Source organism: Lissotriton helveticus, chromosome 8, assembly GCF_964261635.1.
Source record: "Lissotriton helveticus chromosome 8, aLisHel1.1, whole genome shotgun sequence".
NCBI classification, from domain to species: Eukaryota; Metazoa; Chordata; class Amphibia; order Caudata; family Salamandridae; genus Lissotriton; species Lissotriton helveticus.
The window spans coordinates 1,672,811,689-1,672,830,630 of NC_136069.1; the positions used below are offsets into that span (position 1 = coordinate 1,672,811,689).

General features: G+C 46.9%; 1 protein-coding gene across 7 annotated transcripts in view; it reads left to right on the forward strand.

Annotated features, from left to right (window-relative positions):
* The window catches only part of LOC144773616 (transient receptor potential cation channel subfamily M member 2-like), a 4,189,411-nt gene that overhangs the window by 3,532,196 nt on the left and 638,273 nt on the right, over positions 1-18,942 (forward strand). For all 7 annotated transcript variants that reach the window (XR_013600029.1, XR_013600030.1, XM_078658762.1 and 4 more), the window contains one exon: positions 17,453-17,531. Coding sequence is in view for 5 of the 7 variants with exons in the window: in XM_078658762.1 (XP_078514888.1) it covers positions 17,453-17,531 (79 nt within the window). In the remaining 2 variants the exon portion in view is untranslated. The remainder of the gene's footprint in view (positions 1-17,452; positions 17,532-18,942) is intronic.

The following is an 18,942-nucleotide window of genomic DNA, read 5'->3' on the forward strand; positions in this document are numbered from 1 at the left end:
TTCGAACCACCGTCCAGTTTCTATATGCAGCATACAAAGTCCTAAAGCGGGTTCGCTTAAGGTAGATTGGCTCACAAAACTTCAAGAAGCATCCATGGGCTGCGTTGCCGTTCAGTAGCTCATAGATGGAGGGTACACGATTTCCTGCATGGCGCTCCATTGCCTGACTGTTAAACAATATATTATAGCACTGCATAGCAGTGGCAAGATAATATAGTCTGAGGTTGGGAAGCGCCCACCCTCCCCCCCTTTCTCTGGGTAAGCACAGGAAGATATTAGCTCTTCTAGTTTTGCCATATGTCCAAAAAAAGCTTGCTACCAATCTATCAATTCACCTACACCAATCACTGTTGAATTCCAGTGGGACAGAACAAAACAAATAAAGCAACTAAGGGAGGAAAATCATCTTGAATAAGTTACATCTTCCCATTATAGACAATATCAGATTGTCCCACCATTTAAAATCCTGATTGGCTTTATCAAGAATGGGGACCAAATTTAAGTCAATTATATGACCTACTGTAGTGAGCAACACCAGGACACGTAGATAGTTGAGAATATTAAGATTTATTCCACACAGGTGCCAGCAGCAACCGGCAGGGGAAAGGATCAGAGGGCAACTGTCTTACAGAACACTCATTACTAACAGCATTCTAAAACTGAATAGAATCTAACATGCACGTGGATGATGATTAGAACAACCATAGGAGACAAGACCATTACATTATCCTCCTCCTTATAAAATAAAAACAAAAATAAAAGAAGAATAAAAAAATAAAAAAAACTATAAACATACATTTAAAATATTATAAAGAGTAATCTTGCAGAAACAGAACACTACACATTAATATCTAGCAAAATTTTTAAATTTTGCAGGAACAAAACGCTGCCTATTGCTCCGACATTGAACAGTAGAAGTACATTTTTGAGGAGAAGAAGACTGAGAAGAAGAAATGTCGTCACCATGCAAAGATTCCCTTTGTTGTAATTTTTAACCTGAATTTCTAACAATTCTAGAAACATTCCACCATTGTTTATTGCTCATTCTAACTGCATTACCTTGAATCTTGTCAATAACCATGGGATAAGAGAATTTACAACAACCTTTCTTCTTATGAACCTTGAAATTTCACACGTACCATGTCCGCAACAACAAAAGATTGAGACATAATTTTTTTCCTTGAATCAAAATATGACTTTTGTTTAGATTGTGACTTGGTAACATTTTCTCTGACAATTTCATCTAAATCAGAAATAGAATCCAACTTTACCCACTTGGACATCCAACCAGGGCATATCTTAGAACAAAGTTTCCTCCCATGCAAAAGTTCAAAAGGTGACACTTTAGTAGACGAGTGAGGCGTTGTGTGATAGAACCACAACATTGATCGTACCGCATTTTGCACATTAATCTTACCCGCTAAAGCCCACTGCACACAGTTGTTAAGTACAAGATTAATGCGTTCAACTAATCCATTTGTTTGTGGGTGATAAAGTGAACTCTTGGAATGACTAAAACCACATTGCCCGAAAAATTGTTCAAATTCTCGGCTCACAAACTACACACAATTGTTGCTGACAATGGTGGAATGAAAACACTCACGCAAAAATACATCTTTTAAAAAATCAATTACTTTTTGAGAATTTGGTTCACCAATAAATCGAACTTCTGGCCTTTTTGAATAATAATCACTTGCCACTATGGCAAACTTAGAAAAAGCCGGAAGAACATTGAATAGTCCAACAAGATCAATACCAATTTTCTGCCAAGGTGCTACAAGTAGTTCAATTGGTTGCAAAGGATTAGTTCTAACAATAAAGTTTTTCTCTGCACTAGAACAAACAACACAATCACCCACAAATGAATCAACATCTCTTTCCATTTGGGGCCACCAAAAATACTCACGTAGCCTCCTCTTTGTGAGAGTCTTTCCCAAATGTCCCTCATGTGCTCCTTTCACTAAACGTAATCTGAGAACATCAGGAGGAACTAGCCTATAACTGCGTAACCCATCTTCAACAGAAAGTTCAACTGAAACCTTAACATAGGTCTGTAAAGATAATGGTACATTTTTCTCTTTGGGCCATCCTTGCTTAACATGCTTTATGACACAAGAGAGTAGATTGTCTTTCGCAAGCTCCTCCCTCCATTCCTTCTCAGTGACAGCATACATGTCATCCAAAACAAGACTGGCAATAAAACACTCGTCCTCATCTCCCAAATCCAACTCACTTCCATCATCAACCTGAAACCTGGAAAAATAATCAGCTCTTCCATTCTTACTTCCTGGAATAAAGGAAACATCAAAATCATATTGTAACAATTTCGTGGATAAGCAGGCTATTCTTGGAGTGTGTTCTTTAAGTTTTTCACCTGACAAAATGGAGACAAGTGGGCTGTGGTCTGTACGTAATTGAAAATGCCTGCCCCAAATATAGGAGTTGAACTTCCTCACAGCCCACCAACATGCCAGAAGTTCTCTTTCAATAACTGCAAAACTTAATTCAGTACCACGCAAAACTCTTGAGGCAAAATCTAAAGTGTTTTCAACACCACCCACAGATTGGGTAAGGACTGCAGCCAGACCCAAACCACTAGCATCCACTGTTATAGTACACATAGCACTTGGATCAAAAGGTTTAAGAATATTGAGACAAATCAACTGTGTTTTAATCCACTCAAAAGTTTTTTGAGCACTTGAGTCCCAAAGGAAAGGAACACTTTTCTTTAACATGTCGGGGAGAGGTTGAGCTCGCAAAGCATAATCTGGTACAAATCGAGAATAAAAATTACATAATCCTATGAATGACTTAAGCCCAGTTTTGTCCACAGGAGCTATACTATCAACATAATCCTTGATAAGAGCACGTCTGGGTTCAATTCCCTGTTCAGGTAAGACATGACCAAGATATTCTATTTTCTTTACTTTGAAAACACACTTCTCTTGTTTGAAAACAACACCACTCTCTTGCATGACTTCAAGTACATTGCAAAGAGCTTCATCATGTGCATCACTAGAGTCACCATGTATCAATACATCGTCTTGAAAGACAACCACACCTTTAATGTGCTTTAACATACCTGACATAATCCTCTGAAAAACAGCCGACGCAGAGGCTAGTCCGAATGGCATACGGCAATATTGGAAGGAACCACAAGGTGACACAAATACTGTAAGATGTCTTGAAGAGGGATCTAGTACAACTTGATGATATGCTGATGCCAGATCCAGTTTGGAAAACCATTTAGGACCACGAACCAAACCACTAAGGGAAGCAACCACAATGAAGATTCTATTGGTTCTATGATCCCTTTACTGCACAAATCATGAAGTTCCATCTCTAATTGATCTCTAACACTAAAAGGTACACTACTCCATTTGTGCTTGACGGGAATGGTACCATCCTTCACCTTAATGACATCGGTATACCCTTTTATTTTACCCTTTTGCTAAAAACAGAGGGATAGTGTTCCGATAATTTAACAGAAAAATCATCTGATCCAACAACAGAGACTTTTTCTTTGGTGCCTGGCCGCAAAACCATTTTGAACAATCCTTGGTGATACCAACCTAGAATCGACAATCCCTTTATGGGCGAGTAAATTTTACCATGAATCACTCTTCCTCTGAACTCCAAAGAATCTTCAAAGAACCCAGCCAACGCAATCCTTCTCCCTTCATAAGAAACCAGAGCTCTAATGGAGGCATCAAAGATCTCAGCAAATAATTCTTGAGTAAGCATCGTAATCCTTGCCCCTGAATCAACTAAAAAATGTACAATTTTTCTTCCAATGTTAATATCCACATAAGGGTCAATACATTCTTCAGCTTTACAAGATGAATCACTCACCACCACAACCATGTCTTTTAAATCATCTTGTAAATTACCGAGATTGACATCATTACCCTCCATGATGGACACATTCGCAACAGGAGAAGGAAAATGCTTTTCACCTGAAAAAACACTTTTGCCACTTTGACAAATTTTGGCAAAATGCCCCATTCTACCACATATTCTACAAACAACATTCTTTGCAGGGCATGGTCGACCAGATTTAAAATGTGAAAGATTTCTACAACGATAACATATATTGCTTTGTTTGAATTGTTTGTTTTCCACACATGTGGGATTGTTACTCTTAACATCTTTAGCTTTAACAATAGCGACTGTCTCATTTGACACTACTTTTTCGTCAAGCTCTTTTACAGAAATCCTATAAAGCTCAATGCTCTTGGCTGTGCGTATGGTTTCCTCAAGGGTTGGATTCCCCATTGATAACAATTTCCATTTTCAACAGCACTGATTATTCTGTTTCCAGACTGCTTAGCATTTGATAAAGCATTCTACTGCGTCCCCTCTCCTTCTGTTTAAAGATGCTAAAACTCAGGGTTTTGCCCCTTACATCTGTCTTAAATGAGTCCCAAACTATTCCTGCATCAGCACTTCCCTTATTTACCTAAACCAAAAAAAAACACGAAGCAGGACTTTATATGAGTAAACGGATCCAGCAACAAACCCCTCTCAATTGTCCAATTTCTATGTGTACGAGCCAGCCCTTTAATGGCAAATTCAAAAATAATCGGGTTATGATCGGACACCTCTCTAGGGAATAATCCAGTGTGTGCCCCCTTAAACAATATAGATGATATGTAAAAATAATCTAACCTGGCTAAGCTGCCCTGGGGAGCCCAGTAATAAGTATATCCTGGGTCAGGTGCCTTCAGTGATGCCCAAACATCAACCAGCCCTATTTTTTTCCGTAGGCGGACCAAAGATTTATACGATTGCAGCTTGCAAATACATAACTCTCTTCATTATTGGACCCCCCCCCCCTGAGCCATATAGATTGAAGTCCCCACAAACGACAAGTGGCCCAGGCATGATGGAAGATTGGCCACCAGGAAGTTAAACACACTGGGGTCGTCTAATACTGGGGCATAAACCGTACATAGTGTGAAAGAGCCACAACCTGCCCTGCATTCCATTAACACCCATCTTCCCAGCTACGACCAGGGATAATAGAATCCCCTTTCACTAAGATTGCAACCCCTTTGGTCCTAGTTTCTTGTGAAGTATAAATATACACATCTGCTCTTAAAAAACTTAGCTCTTCTTCTACCCGCCTTCTTCTTACTTTATCATTTAACCCGCAGATGTTAATAGATGCGATTCGCAAGCTAGCCATAGCTATTAAATGCTGTCAACACCACCATGGAGTACCACCAAAGTGGAGAAAGAACCTCACTCCCCATTTCTATCCTTTCAAGTCCTGCTGCACCACTAACTACTACTCCCCTACTTCCCAGGGCATGTCCAAGTGCACAGTGCCTTTGTTCTTTTGACAAAAAAATACATCATCACAATTGCAGTTACGACTACATCCACTTGCGTTATATTGAATATTACACCATCACACCAACAACCTCTACCCCTTCCCAACCCCCACCCCCTCCCTCGCACACCCCCAGGCCCCTTCACCCCCTCTCACCTCCCCCCTAGTGAAAGCAGCCAGACCAAACTGGTCTCTGTAATGGAGACCAGAGGTCGGCAACGCGGCCCCCCTCCTCTCTCAGATGTTAGCCCCCTTGCTCCCGCAATAGGACAGTGCCCAAGAAAAAATGCAAGAAAAAAAGACCCTAATAAACCCATCGCTAGATTACAAAGGCTCTAGTCAGTTCTTAGCAGCATCTTAACTAGTATCCCCGTATTTATGCATTGCCATTGCCCATCGTAAACTGACACAAATATTCTTTGGCCTTCATTTCTGATGTAAAGAATTTACCTGAGCCACGGACAACAGTTTTTCAGTCTGGCAGGAGCCAAGAGATATGTTTCAAAGCCAGCAACTTGGAATGGCTTAATGACCTGCTGAAAACGCCACCGCCGTTCGACCGTGATATGGCAAAAATAAGGGCGAACGAAACCTTATGAGCCTTGGTATGTCCGTCTTGCATCCGAACGGGCCTTTTCAAAAAAAGCCTCGTGAAGCAGACAGTGCTCAAAAAATACAAGCATTTCCACTGATTGCCTTGGGTTTCTACCATCCTGGGCTGACTTATTTGGGGTAATCAGGAACCTGTGTACTCTTTGAACTTCCGCAGCCCAATCTCATCCTGACAGTTCGGGGAATGATGTTTTCAAGAGACCCAGCATGTAAGAGCGTATATCATCCCCCTCCATGCCTTCATCTATTCAAAGGAACCGAAGGTTATTCCTGCGCTGTTGGTTTTCCATGTCCTTCAGCTTCCACTCTACGTTGATTAATTGGGACTCATGTCTCCTTGTTTGCTCTTTCTCTTCTGTGACCACTGCCTACAAGGCCGTGGTCCTATCCTCGATGTGGCTCAGGCGCTCCCAGATCTCAGAACACACCTCTCCCACTTTCCAAACAGCACCTTCCAATTTTTTAGTTGCATGCCTTGCCCTTTTACTATCTGCCTGTGCCTCAGCTCAATGTTCTTTAATGGACTCCAGTATTAAGCTTAGCTCAGGATTTAAGGGCATTGTGTCAGTTAGCTGTGAGGCAGCTGTGTCTATTTCATTCATAGCTAGTGAGTGTTTCCGGCGGGGTTCCAACCATCTTTGTATGGGAGTAATCCCATTTCAAGCTACTGCAAGATATTTTCTTCATTCTCCGATTCCTTGGTTCAGTACTCCATGTACGGGCCCTTTGTTTCTTCTGGCACTTAAGCATAGTTTCAGCGTTCCGAACTCCGAAGTTAAGGAATTTGTTCCGCTGCATTCGCTATTATATGAATCAGGTACCTCAGACTCCGACTCATCTGTCAAGCAAAATAATTTATCAGCCCTATCCAGGGTAATGTCCGTTACTGCTACTGCTGTGGCTCCACACTGCTCTTTACCAAGCTCCTTGTTGCACCCCTCCTGTTAGAAATGGGGATCACTGGTTGGCTGAGGCTTGCGCCAAAGCCAGGCAGGGACCACCATTCTGGTCAGGGAAAGGGAGTTACACGCCAAAGATAACCCCTACACACCCCCTTGGTAGCTTGGCACGAGCAGTCAGGCCTATCCCAGAGGCAATGTGTAAAGCATTTGCGCAACACGCACACACAGCGGCGACACACAAGGCACACTACAAAAGAGACTCCACACAAGGTTATATAACAATAGTCTTTGTATTATAAAAACACATTAGAATCACGGACGTATACACTGGACATTATTTACAAGGGAATTAGGTACAAGGCAGTGCCTATCAGGTCGCTGCCAGAACCATCGCAAAAGTACAAGTCATCAATATAGAACACCCAGTACCTACTGGCAAGATCATAAACGTAGCATCCCGTTATCATGAGGCATAAAAGACATTAGCTCAGGCATGACCCAAATGACCTGATGTAAGGCATCCCCCTAAGCACAAATACAACCTTGTAAAGCATAAACAATACATGTAAAAACCCCAGTCCCTACTAGTAAAATAACAACATTTCAATCAGCGTAACCCACATTAAGCATAAATCATGTTAGCGTTAGTCAATCACATGAGGCAATTCATTAGCATAAAAACGTTAGGCATACACCTCAGGCATTAGGCATAAAACATTAGGCATAATATGGGGCATCTCATGAGGCATAAAGGCATTAAGTGAACTGAGCATTATCAGGTTAATCATAAATCACATTAGCATGAACCCATTAGCTCAGGCATAGCATGACAGCATCATCATAAGTGTAAAAACATGAGGCTTATTCATATGGGCATGGGGCATGAAACATAGTCAGGAGTGCACCCATAGTAACACATAAAATAATGACCCCCTACGTTGCAGCTGTGGAAATAAGGCCAACAATGCACTAGCAGGTCTGGCACCACTGTGCCTGTTGGAGCCCCCCTCCGGGGCCCTGGAACGAGTCTTGTCAATCACGTTGCAGCGGCCCGTGACTGCGGTGCCGCTGGATATCCAGCAAGAACACTGGCAACAACCACTGACTGCACGGGGGACCCCCTCAGGGGCTTTGAAGCAAGAAAGAATGCCCAAACGTTGCACCTGCCCGCTCTTGTGCAGTGTAGCTGTGACCAAACACCAGTACTGGCGGAGTTGGAGTCCCCCCTCTGGGACTCGGTAATCAGAAATGGCCCTACTGGGATTTTAAGAGCAGCATCATGCCCAAAGAGTTACAGCGGCCTGCTCCTGCAGCACCGCAGTGCAAACCATAAAGCACTGCCCAGGTTGGAGCCCCCTCCGGGACTCTAAAATCAAGAAATCCCCCACATTGCAGCTCACGAAAAACACTTGCCCAGCTGGAGCCCCCACCTCTGGGGCTCGGGAAACACACCAATGTCCCCCCGGTGCAGCTGCCCCTGTCGGGTGGGTAGATGTGCCCTTCAGGTGCCCCTTCCGGCACCCGCGATGCTCCCCAGGGCCCCCCTCCACTCACCAGGACTCTTCTTCTCTGGGTTGCAGGCTTGGCAGTGTCTCCGGTGTGTACAGGGCTCACCTAGCACACAGGAGCCCTGCGCGAGGGTCGCTGACTTCTGGACTCTGCAGGGCCCTCCTCTTGGCCGCGCCTGCACGGGGCTTACCTCCGGTCACGGGGAGCCCCCACCTGGGAAGCGACGTCTCCAGTGTTCTGGGGGCAATGTGCCAGCTTGGGGTAGTCTCCCGCCTGGCTTCCTGGCAGCCACGGGGCTCCCTCGGTACCACGGGATCCCCGTCTTCTCTTCCGGCCGGCTTCCTCTTCGCGCCCCCCTCCCACAGTTAAGCGTGGGTCATCCGCTATTGGCTCTCCTCTCTCTCAGGCGCCAATCACAGCGCGGCTGTCCCAGACGTCATGGGGGAAGCCCTTGCGGTCCTTTTTGCTGCTCCCGGGCTAGCGGCGGTGAATCTCCTCTTGGGCAATGAGGGGTAGGCTCCCTCCGTAGTTAAAGTATAGCGCGGGGTGGGTACCCGCTTCTTGGTGTGTTTGGCGGCTCGGGCCACAGCGGTGGTTTGCGGGGTGGGCACCCGTTTTCAAATAATGACGCTTGCGGCATAAAGCGGGGCAGGCTCCTGCTTGTGACTAAATAGATGCAGGGTGGGCTCCTGCTCTTCATGGCAAATGGTAGGGCGGAATCTCACCCACTGGCATTCCCACACAGCACAGCGCCGCAGGGTCCACGTGCCGCCTCCTTTAAACAAACTGCAGGCTTAGAGTGAAGTCCTCTGGGGCAGGAGTCCAATTGTAGTGCCCTCCAGACGCTAGGAAATAGGCATAGCTGGGCAAGGTTCAGCAGGCAGCAGGGCAGCCCCGCGAATAGCAGTTCCCAAGAACAGTCAAACCTAGCAAGGTGGCAATCCTCCCAGGGCAGCAGCCCCTACTCCAGCAGGGTCTCTTCTTGGGTCCTGTAGAGGGTAGAAGGGCAGAGCTGGGCACAGGGGCCAGCACGCAGGGTCCCACGGCGATTCCTCCTGGCAGGGTGTCCCCTCCACGTCAGCACAAGCACAACAACCCACATGGGCTCACAGCCCCTGTATTTATACACCTCCCTGCCCTACGTCTGGAAGGAGGTAGAAGTTTCTGGAAGGGTCTGGGGGTAGGGGCTTCTGGAAGGGTCTTGGAGGTTCCAGTCCCAACTGGCGCTGGGAGGGGTGTTAGATGGGGGCGGAGCGAGCCTTGCACAGGGCAGGCACTGACTTGGTCAGAGACAGGGATTCCTCCGCCCACTACTCTAGTTGCAGACCTCCCACTCAGCCTGACCCTGCCTCCTTGGAGCCACCCACTCCTCACCAGCGCTGGTCACTTCTAGAAGCAGACATGCAGGCAGGCACACAGCACACAGAAATGCCAACTTCTAAAGTGGCACTTCTAAAATAGTAAAAGTAAATCTGCGCACACCACTGTGCAGCATTTATTGTTCCCATTCCACACATACCAAACATGCCATACTTATTTTATTTCATATAGGAATTATCCCATAAGGGGGGAGTTCCCAATGTAAGCCTATGGAGGGCAGAGAGCGAACGCACTCTGCACTGCTAACCAGTGCTAAAGTGCCAGAGTCCTAAAACCATCGACACCAAGTCAGCAAAAAGGCTAGGGGGAGAGCAAAAAGTTTAGGGATGACCCTACAAAAAGGGCCAAGTCCAACACCTCCTTAATGCCTCCTGCCCCCGCTGAAGTCTAAGCCTGTTCAAGTGTCAAAGTCTCACCTGAGACGGCTGAGTCTATATCTGCTGGTGAAGCCTCCCCTGTCGATGCTGCAGGAGCCAGAGTCGCGCGAACATCCGAATCGCCCAGCCCACCTGATTTCTCTATAGTACTGGTTGACTTGGCACATTGCAAAACAAAAGGAGATTTACCAGAGTGTTTGCTGGCAAAGAATTTGGTTATTGCAGCTTGCAGTATAGGTTGAGCATCTGATAGAGACATCTAGCCGCAGATACCTTAACTTAGAATATCCCAGGCGTCAGACTGCACCCGGAAACTTTTTTTCAGCAGCACCTCTGTGCACTGGGGGACGGAGCCACACTACCCCGCCCTGACGTCATCCACGTACGTGACGTCAGCGAGGTCATATAAGTCCCTCCCAGTGCGCTGACATCAGTTTCCTTCTTTTCCGCGTGCAACGCGGATCCGGAGTGAGCTCAGAATTTTGAATCCGTTTCTCAAGCAGCAGAGATTCAAGATGCTCACCATAGCACAGGTTCTTCAGGTGCTGCAACAAGAGGACAGGATGGTATCCATCGACTTACAAGATGCGTATTTTCACATCCCAATCCTGAAGTCGCACAGGAAGTATCTCTGATTTACGGTTGGTTCGCAACACTACCAGTTTGCGGTCCTTCCATTTGGTCTTACCACTGCACCTTGAGTCATCACCAAGGTGATGGCAGTGGTTGCTGACCATCTCAGGAGGTCGGGGATCCCGGTTTTAACCTACCTGGACAACTGGCTTCTAAAGGCAGAGTCGCCAGATATGGTGCGTCTTCATCTCGAGGTACCAACCCAGCTGTTGTACAAATTGGGTTTTTCGACAAATGTACCCAAGTCTCACCTGGTGCCCTCACAGCGCAGCCTGTTCATAGGGGCAGTACTGGATACCACTGTGTGTCGAGCTTTCCTGCCTCCACAAAGGATTCTCAACATTCAGGAAATGATTCCCTTGTTTTACAATGGAGCAGTTTTTCCGGTTCTGAAGGTCCTTCGCCTGCTCAGTCTGTTCGCTTCCTACATTCTGTTGGTCAACCATGCACGCTTGCATATGAGGGCGCTCCAGTGGTGTCTCTGCAGGCAGTAGTATCAGCACAACAGAGATCTCAGGGAGTCATTCAGGATCTCCAGAGAAGCCGCAGTGGATCTGTCTTGGGGGAGCGTGGAGGGCACTCTGTCTCAAGAAAAGCCCTTCCACCTTCCTCCATCGGTGGCCACAGTGATAACCCCTAGGGTGGGATGCTCATCTGGGGGATTTGGAGGTCAAGGGTATTTGATCTCCAGAGGAAAGATTACTTCATATCAATCCTCTGGAATTGCGGGCAATAAGTTTGGCGCTCAAGGCCTTTCTCCCTTCCAATCGCGGTCAGTCAGTTCAAGTCCTGACGGACAACACTGCTGGGATGTGATACGTCAACAAGCAGGAAGGAGTAGGGTCGTACCGTATCTGCAGGGAGGCATTGCGGCTCTGGTCCTGGGCTCAGGACCATCGGATTTGCTTGATGGCAAATCATCTGGCCTGGGGGCTGAGCGTGCGTGCGGACAGTCTCAGTCTGCAGTTCTCCGCCAACCACGAGTGGAGGCTTCATCCAGAGGTAGTTCAACACATCTTTGAGACGTGGGGAACTCCTTAGGTGGACCTGTTTGCCACTCTCGAGGACGTGCACTACCCGTCATTCTGCAGTCTCCAGTTTCCGAAGCAGAAAGCGTTGGGGGATGCGTTTCAGTTGAGTTGGGGCTCACAACTTCTTTACGCGTTTCCTCCCATACCCTTCATTCCTCGGGTTCTGAGGAAGATTTGCAAAGACCGGGCCCAAGTTATATTGATCGCCCCAGATTGGCAAAGAAGGGTGTGGTACATAGACCTCCTTCACCTTTCGTTGCACCCTCCGCTCCATTTCCCTCTCAGGGTAGACCTCCTCTCGCAGTCAGAGGGGCAGGTTCTACACCCCCACCGCCACAGCCTGAACCTTCATGCCTGGAGATTGAACGGGGCAACCTGAATTCTTTCTCTCTCCTGCCTGACATGGCGGATGCTATATTATCGGCCAGGCCACACTCCACCAAGTCTATTTACTCCTACAGGTGGTCTAAATTAGTTAAATGGTGTGGAGAGAAGTCTACTGATCCCTTAAAAGCTCATCTTTCTGATGTTCTTTGTTTTTCGTTGCATTTGGCCCAGCAGGGTTGTGCTGTGGCCACAGTTAAAGGATATTTGTTGGCTTTATCAGCATTTCTTTGTTTGCCTGATCAGCCATCTCTTTTTAAATCTCTGATTGTTTTAAGGTTTATTAAGGGGCTTACTAACATGTTTCCGCCCACTCCTTTTATTATGCCCCAGTGGGATTTAAATTTGGTTTTAACTTTCTTGATGGGTTCCCCTTTTGAACCTATGCATAGTTGTCCTTTGAGACTGCTGTCATTCGAAATGGTCTTCCTTGTGGCTATGAGTGAGCTTCAGGCTTTGAGTTCAAAGCCCCTGTTTCTGACTATACATGCTGAGAGGATGGTCCTCAGGACAGGGCTGCTTCTCTGCCTAAGGTGGTCACTCCCTTCCATCTAGGGGCAGTCCATTACCCTCTCTATTTTCTATCCTCCCCTCACCCTTCCAAGGAGGAGGAGAGGCATCACCGATTGGATCCTAAGAGGGCGATTAGTTTTTACCTGGATAGAACGAAGGACTTGCGTGAGGATGATCAGCTCTTTGTGGGCTATGTTGGACGCATGAAGGGCAAGGCGGTGCACAAGCGCACTTTATCCAGGTGTATCATCTTGTGCATCAAGATCTTCTACGCTCTGACTGTTAAGGAGACTCCTGAAGGCATTAGAGCTCACTCCACAAGGGCTAAATCTTCTACTTCTGCCTTGTCCAGGGGTGTTCCTGTGTTGGACATCTGTAAGGCAGCAACTTGGACCTCCCTTCACACTTTCGTGAAGCATTAATGCTTTGATTCTGATATGAGGAGGGACGGCCATTTTGCGCGCTCTGGTTTGCAAGACTTATCTGAAAGAAACAGGTTAGTATTAGATTCCTTACCTTAGAATATCCCCAGGCGTCAGACTGGATCCGGACATTTTTGCCTAGCAGTACCTTTGCGCGTCGGTAGGCGTCGTCTGTGGCTCCGCGTCCGTCGTCGGCGTCGTGGGTGCCCTGATGCTGTCGTCGGAGTACTTAGACGCTGCCTCCGCGTGCTGACGTCAGCATCCTCCGATGGGCTCCGCGTCGCCTTCGGGCCCAGCGGACCCGTCTGAGGGCCTTAGCGGGTCGGGGGCTTCGGCCCGGCGCCGCAGGCACCCGTTGGATCCGGTTCCAAACACCCCAAACAGTCGTCAGCCACCTCCAGATGACGGCAGACCTCCTGCATCAGCTGGGGTTTTCCATCAATGTGCCGAAGTCGCACCTGTGCCCCTCTCAGAAGCTCCTCTTCATCGGAGCGGTTCTCGACTCGGCGCAGTTTCGGGTTTATCCCCCCAAACAGCGGGTTTGGGACATTCAGGCTCTGATTCCACTCTTTCCGCCTTTGTTCCGGGTCTTGGTCAGGTTGACGCTGTGGCTTCTGGGGCTGATGACCTCCTGCATCCTTCTGGTGCATCATGCCCGGTGGCGGATGTGGGCTCTGCAGTGGGACCCGAAGTTTCAGTGGGCCCAGCATCAGGGCAACCTCTCCGACCATGTCCTGATCTCGGAGGGCACTGTGAGACAGCTGCAGTGGTGGCTCACGGACCGCGATTGGGTCAGCGGCAGATTCCTCTCCCGACCCCAACCGGAGCACGTAGTTGTGACGGACGCGTCCATCCAGGGCTGGGGAGGCCACATGGGAGAGGCGGAGATCAGAGGCCTCTGGTCTCCGGCGAAGTCCCGGCTCCATATCAACCTTTTGGAGCTGCGGGCGATTCATCTAGCACTGAAGGCATTCCTCCCCTCTGTCCGGGGGAGTGTAGTGCAGGTGTTCACGGACAACACCACCGCCATGTGGTACTGCAACAAACAGGGCGGGGTGGGGTCATGGACCCTTTGCCAGGAGGCTCTGCGCCTCTGGCAATAGCTGGAACATCAGGGCGTGACCCTGGTGGTTTAACACCTGGCACGAATGGCGTCAGAACACCGACGTGGCACAAGGCCTCTTTCAGCAGTGGGGAGAGCCTTGGTTAGATCTGTTCGCCACCGAAGAGAACGCGCAATGTCATCAGTTCTGCGCTTTGGAATTTCCAAGGCGGCACTCGCTCGGAGACGCTTTTCGTCGTGAGGGGAGTTGCGGTCTGTTGTACGCCTTTCCGCCTATACCACTTCTGCCCAGAGTGCTGCAGAGGATCAAACGCGACCGGGCCCAAGTCATCCTTGTGGCTCCGGACTGGGCAGGAAGGTACTGGTATCCAGTGCTACTCAGTATGTCAGTCGATCCCCTTGTTTGTCTGCCTCTTCAGGAGGACCTTCTGTCGCAGCAGCAGGGGACGGTCCTCCACCTGAACCTGTCTAGTCTCCACCTCAATGCTTGGAGATTGAGCGGCGACAGTTGAGGCCATTTGACTTGCCTCCTGAAGTCTGTGAAATCATTCTGGCAGCCAGGCGTCCCTCCACAAAGTCGGTATACGCCTGCAGGTGGAACACATTTGTGGCATGGTGCACAGCAAAGGCTGTGGATCCTCTTTCTGACCCTCTTTCTGAGGTCTTTCTCTTCCTTCTTTCTCTTGCCCAGCAGGGCTCTGCTTTGGGCACTATCAAGGGCTACCTTTCTGCCCTTTCAGCCTTTCTAAGGCTGCCTGATCAACCTTCTTTGTTCAAGTCCCCTATTATAACTCGCTTTCTGAAGGGCATCACACACATGTTCCCTCCTGTTCTGTTTGTGATACCCCAGTGTGACTTGATCCTTGTTCTTACATTTCTGATGTGCGCTCCCTTTGAGCCACTTCACAACTGCCCTCTTCGCCTTCTTACCCTGAAGACTGCTTTCCTGGTTGCCATCACCTCTGCCAGGAGAGTGAGTGAGCTCCAGACTCTTTCATGTACACCCCCTTTCCTTTCTGTCCATCCGGACAAGGTTGTGTTGAGGACTAAGCCATCTTTCCTGCCCAAGGTTGTCACGGCCTTCCATATCGGGCAGTCTATCACCTTGCCCACCTTCTTTCCGCCACCGCATCCCTCTAAAGAGGAAGAGCGGCTCCACCGTCTGGACCCAAAACATGCGATTTCATTCTATCTAGATCACACACGCCAGTTCTGGGTGGATGACCAACTCTTTGTTGGTTACGTGGACGCTAAGAAGGGACGGGCGGTGCACAAGAGGACCATCTCACGGTGGGCCGTCTTGTGTATCAAGGCATGCTACTCCTTGGCGAGGAAGGAGCCTCCTGTTGGGCTGAGGGCCCATTCCACTCGGACCACGGGCGCTAGCACGGCCCTAGGCCGGGGAGTCCCCTTACAGGACATCTGTCAGGCAGCCACGTGGGCATCGCTGCACACGTTTGCAAGACACTACTGCCTGGACAGCCAAGTCCGGAGGGATGGCTTCTTTGGCCGTTCCGCCCTCCAGGACTTTCTGGTATGATTATTGGTTCGCAGACCCACCACCGGGGTTGGTATTGCTGGGGTATCTATTCTAAGGTAAGGAATCTAATACTAACCTGTTCTTTCAGATGAACAAGTTACTTACCTTCAGTAGCGATATATCTGTAAGAAACAGTAGTTAGTATTAGATTCCTTACCGCCCCACCCATCCTCCCCGTTCTGCGAACCGATATCTAGGGTTAAGGTCATCCCAGTGTTGGTTTTTAACAAGGCTCTGCGTTTCTGGTGCGGAAAAGCTGTGTCTAAGAACTGACGTCAGCAGGTGGAAGTGGCGTCTAAGTACTCCGACGACGTCATCACGGCGCCCACGACGCCGACGACGGACGCGGAGCCACAGACGACGCCTACCGACGCGCAAGGGTAGTGCTAAGCAAACATTTCCGGATCCAGTCTGACGCCTGGGGATATTCTAAGGTAAGGAATCTAATACTAACTACTGTTTCTTACAGATATATCGTTACCGAAGGTAAGTAACTTGTTCTTTGGTATACAAGGGTGGACATCCTCCTCCGGGAGTGGTAATGATGTGGGATTCTATTCATAAGGTGAGGAATCCACAGGCAGATGTATCCATCAGAAGAACAAGTTACTTACCTTCGGTAACGCTTTTTCTGGTGGATACAGTATCTGCCTGTGATATTTCTCACTGACCCACCCGTCTCCCCGTTGTACACCCTTTTATACCTTAAAAGAGGTATTGGTTAATATGGTTATTTCATATTGTCATTTTGTATTGCCTCTATTTGTCTTTGTATAGGCGTGTAGGAAATGTTTGCTCTCTTTGCTTTCCTATTTCACTTTACACTGTGTGTATTTGTGTGAATACTGTGTACTATGTATACATTGTTTCTATGGTCGGTCTGCCCGTTTGCCTCGGAGGCACAGAAAAAATGTGTGGAACTGATGTCATCACACCGACATGGTCTTCTTATGGCTCCAGTGACATCATGCGGAGCCGCGTGCGGTGTGTACGCCGAGCAGTTTAAAAGAAGGAGCAAGCCCAACCATCTTACCATATTTCCCCATTATGACCCGAGGTCCCACCTTTTTAATATGTGACCTTGTATAGCATGATTGAGATACTTGTTTTTTTTTAGGATATTTATAATACCTTACAATTTTTTATTGATCAAATAATTTAATGTGTATGCGTATTTTTAATGCTGGAAAAAGCTGTACTGATTGCACTGTTTTTTATATGTTTAATTTGTGCTTTTATGGCCTTTTCAGGCCGATATAAAGAATCTTTTGAATTGAAATGTATATGTAATGGTCTTAAATAACTATGCATGATAAATAAATATGTTTACATAAACAAATACATAGATGTACTATTGCTTAAAGAGCTACTGTTAGCTACAGCAGTGCACTAACAACCTGAGAAATGCGGTGGGTTGCTGCTTTCAGACTCCACAGGTATTTAATGTGGGTCTTTAGCGTGTTTCCTTAAGTCCAAGCAAACTGGAGTCCGAATCCTGATAGGCTGTGCTTCAAAGCAGAGCATTTAATTTTTAACATATATACTGTGAAAACGAATGCGAACGTACACACTGTCTCAATTTATAAGACACTTTGTGACCACTCCTGCTTATCAGATTTTCATTCCCTACCTCATTAATGTCTGTTAGTGCTCATTGGGTCCCTTTTTTTTTACACACAGTCTTGAACTGTTGCCGGATTCATGGATGTTCTTTGTCCATCATGGAAACTCAAAAATGTTTTTTGTTGCAGGTGTCCCAGTCCCTGAACTGGATCATGAAGTCCTTGACAGAGAAGAAATTTGCATCCAAAGAGAAGTTTCCTCTTATTGGTAAGTATGAGGAGTGGGGCAGCTTTGATTCGTTTTTTACCAGCAAATATAGCCCAGTTTTAGACACTCAAAAACCCTGAAAAGTGCAAGTTGACATCAGTTTACCGACGCAAGCCAGGAAGTCAGAGCAGACTGTAACCCACGTACTTCCCATGCCATAATCAAGGATAGTGCATATAGGAGAACGATTAACCGTGTGAGACTTCAGAATTATTTATTATTTGTGAGTTCAAAATCCGTTTTCCCCCATGGTTAAACACACGCAATAATTTTCAATAAAATCTTGTAAATGTGTAATTCTCTAATCAAGTGCAGACTAGGGGACAGATGTATGTAGGTAAACGTTTCCATTGCCAAATTGTAAATTTTAGAAATTTGCAAAAAAATGCTAAATGTTGTAATCACAAAAACCCATGTGCAAATGTGTGTATTACACATTTTGCAATTCACATTGAGTCTCAAATAGACCTTCCTCATGAAAATGAATGAAGTAGGTCTCGGTTCCCGATCCGATGGGAATCACAAAAGTCACAGGGATGATGGCCTGCAGGGGTTAGCAGACCACCATGATTGTGATTGCTTTTCAGTAAATCATTTTTTTCTTTTAAATGCAGCCTGTTTTCCTTAATGGCAAATGGGATGCATTTCAAAAGGAAAATCATACGTTTTCTTTTCATGGAGCCTGCTCTCAAAAATATTTTTCCAAAAATTCACAAAGGGGTAAAGGATCCCTTGGGGATCCCTTACCATTTGCGAATTGGTTACCACCTACTTAAAGTAGGCTGTAAAATGCAAATGTTTGGCAATCGCATTTTGGTTGGAAAACATTTTACTGTGACTAGGTATTAGGAAAGGATGCTTGAACAAATGAACATCAAATTAGAAAATTACGGTAAAGAGCTTTAAGAGCGGGAAATTCGTAAATTCAAAAGGGACACCATTGACTACCATCTTAATGAAGTATATTCGTGTCAGAAATGTACGTTCAACTTAGACCTTACAAAAATAGGAACACTTCATCTGAGGAAAGCGTTGTTTCTGATCGAGAGACATAGATAACCAGACCTCCATTAAACATTAACGCAGCAAGGAGCGAAACTGACAGCACCAGTGAGACAATAGAAACTCCCGCTCCAAGCTCCACTAGTGCTTCCTTTTTGTCCAAAGGCCCACAACTTCCGGAACCACCGGATTTAACAGCAGGAAAGAAAGCCGGAAGCTTGGCAAAACCAGGCGAGGAAAAAGAAAAAACCAAAGAGAAACCTCGACAAAACTTACGAAGCCAGAGACAATAATCATAAACATTTCATCTCAGACTCTCAAGATTCAGAAAACACGTCTTCTCAACCAGGGAACCACCTTCGTACCAACCTACAAAACCACCTTTCATGAAACAGAAATTGCTCTATAT